The sequence below is a fragment of the Triticum urartu genome, chromosome 3 (assembly GCF_003073215.2).
Source record: "Triticum urartu cultivar G1812 chromosome 3, Tu2.1, whole genome shotgun sequence".
Lineage (NCBI taxonomy): Eukaryota > Viridiplantae > Streptophyta > Magnoliopsida > Poales > Poaceae > Triticum > Triticum urartu.
In genome coordinates, this window is record NC_053024.1 from 101862254 (window position 1) to 101864099 (window position 1846).

Here is a 1846-nt window from a genome sequence, read left to right on the forward strand (position 1 = left end):
TTTGTTTTATAGTGTAGTGCTGACATTTTTTTTCAATAGTCAAACTTTGCAAAGTTTAATGGTGTTTATAGAGAAAACTATCTACATTTAGAATATCAAATGCATATCATCATATACATCATGCATGGGATATATTTTCATAATGTACATGTTTGATATTCTAGATGTAAACAATTTTCTCTATAAACTTGGTCAAAGTTTACTGAGATTAACTTTTCAAGAAATCTATATGCACTACATTATGAAAGAGGGAGTATATACACTTGTTGCCTTGAAAAGATAAATTTTATACATACTCCCTCCGTCTCATAATATAAGACAATTTTTCATACTACACTAGTGTTAAAAAAACGTTTTACATTATGAAACGGAGGGAGTACATGTTAGAGAGCAAACGGATCGTAGAGGGCAAGGAAAAAACTTCAACGATAAAGCATGTAAACTTCCTTCGTTCTGAAACAGTCTCTTACTAATATCTGATTCTTTTTTCTCCTTCTGAACCAAGCCTCACAAACTGTATATACTTCAACAGGTTCAATCTGACACACATACACATATGTTATTACCCTGTATAAACCAAAAACAAAAACAAGCCCGAAAGGCTTTACAGGTGGACAAATTTCCTTCGTTCTGAACGAGCCCTTTACCAATAGTACCTGAATTTTTCTTTTTCTTTGTTTAGCTAAACCTTACTTCCGAATATCATACAGCATATACCACTGATGATTCCACACTGAGCTTGAGCTGTATGTACATACATAGCTTTATGAGATATACGTAGTTTTCACGATCCTCTTGCGTTGGCCTGCCCAGCCAGCCGGAAAAGACGTCGGACACTCCCTGACTATTTTTTAATGGTACAGTTGAGGTCCTTGGTGATGGCCGACATGCAGCTGGAGCTCCTGGCGAGGCCACCGGCATTCGCGCCGTCCCTGGGGCTGTTGGACTTGCCCCTCTTCCTGAAGATCTCCCTCATGGCCTCCGTCTGCATGAGCACCGGGTTGGCGCGCCCCAGCCGGTTGAACCGCCCGCACACGGCGATGTGCGCGGCCAGCGCCTCCTCCGTGGTGCTCCGGCTCCTGTCCGCCTCGTCGGTCACCGCCGCCGCGCAGAGCCCGCACACCCACCGCCCGCAGTACCGCTCCCGCACGCGCCGCACGTACTCGGCCGAGCACTCCTCCGTCATGCCGCAGCACTCGCAGCGCGCGTCGTCCACCTGCTCCGACACAGCCGGCAGCCTGGCCGCCGCGTCCAGCACGGCCGCCTTCTTGGTGAATTCCAGGGCCAGGTCGGACATGGCGCGCTGGAGCCCCTCCATCGAGATCCTCCGCGGCTTCTGCTGCTGCCTCGGCCGCCCCATCGGCACCGCCTCCGCCGCCGCCACCGCCGCGTCACCATTAGGCGCCATCGATCGATCTAGCTACCCTCGATGCAAGAAGCCAACCACAAACTAACTGGAAAGCTCTGGCTGATTATCAAAGCAGCTGACGTCTAGCAGCTAGCAGCTAGTGAACTCTGATCGATTGCAAGTGTGAGTTGAATATCAATGTGAAGGAGGAGCCGAGCTTTATATACCGTCGAGGGGTAGGGTACGCATGCATCCACCTCGCCGCTCACGGAGCGGCGCGGATACGTGTGGAGAGGGCGAGTCGGTAGCTAGTCTCTGCTCGTGACATTCATAATTAAGAAGGCGAGAGAGATCACTTGGAAGCTGTACATCTCTCAACATTCATATGGCTACGATTAGCTAACGGTTACTTGGTTCAGCTAGTGCTGAGCTATACAGGGCCTCAACGTCTCATGCTCGTGACCCGTGACCGAGATCTTAATGTAGCTTGGGAAGGTG

The 1846-nt window shown here is 49.2% G+C and overlaps 1 protein-coding gene across 1 annotated transcript; it reads right to left on the reverse strand.

Annotated features, from left to right (window-relative positions):
* Positions 1-490: 490 nt before the first annotated feature.
* Positions 491-1548, reverse strand: LOC125548085. The gene has a single exon (XM_048711766.1). The coding sequence runs from the start codon at positions 1406-1408 to the stop codon at positions 845-847; it is 564 nt and encodes a 187-aa protein (XP_048567723.1). The 5' UTR covers positions 1409-1548; the 3' UTR covers positions 491-844.
* Positions 1549-1846: the final 298 nt, after the last annotated feature.

Bases quoted from the DNA above. Each gene is read 5' to 3' on its own strand.
- LOC125548085 (XM_048711766.1), bottom strand. From the start codon at position 1,408: ATGGCGCCTAATGGTGACGCGGCGGTGGCGGCGGCGGAGGCGGTGCCG.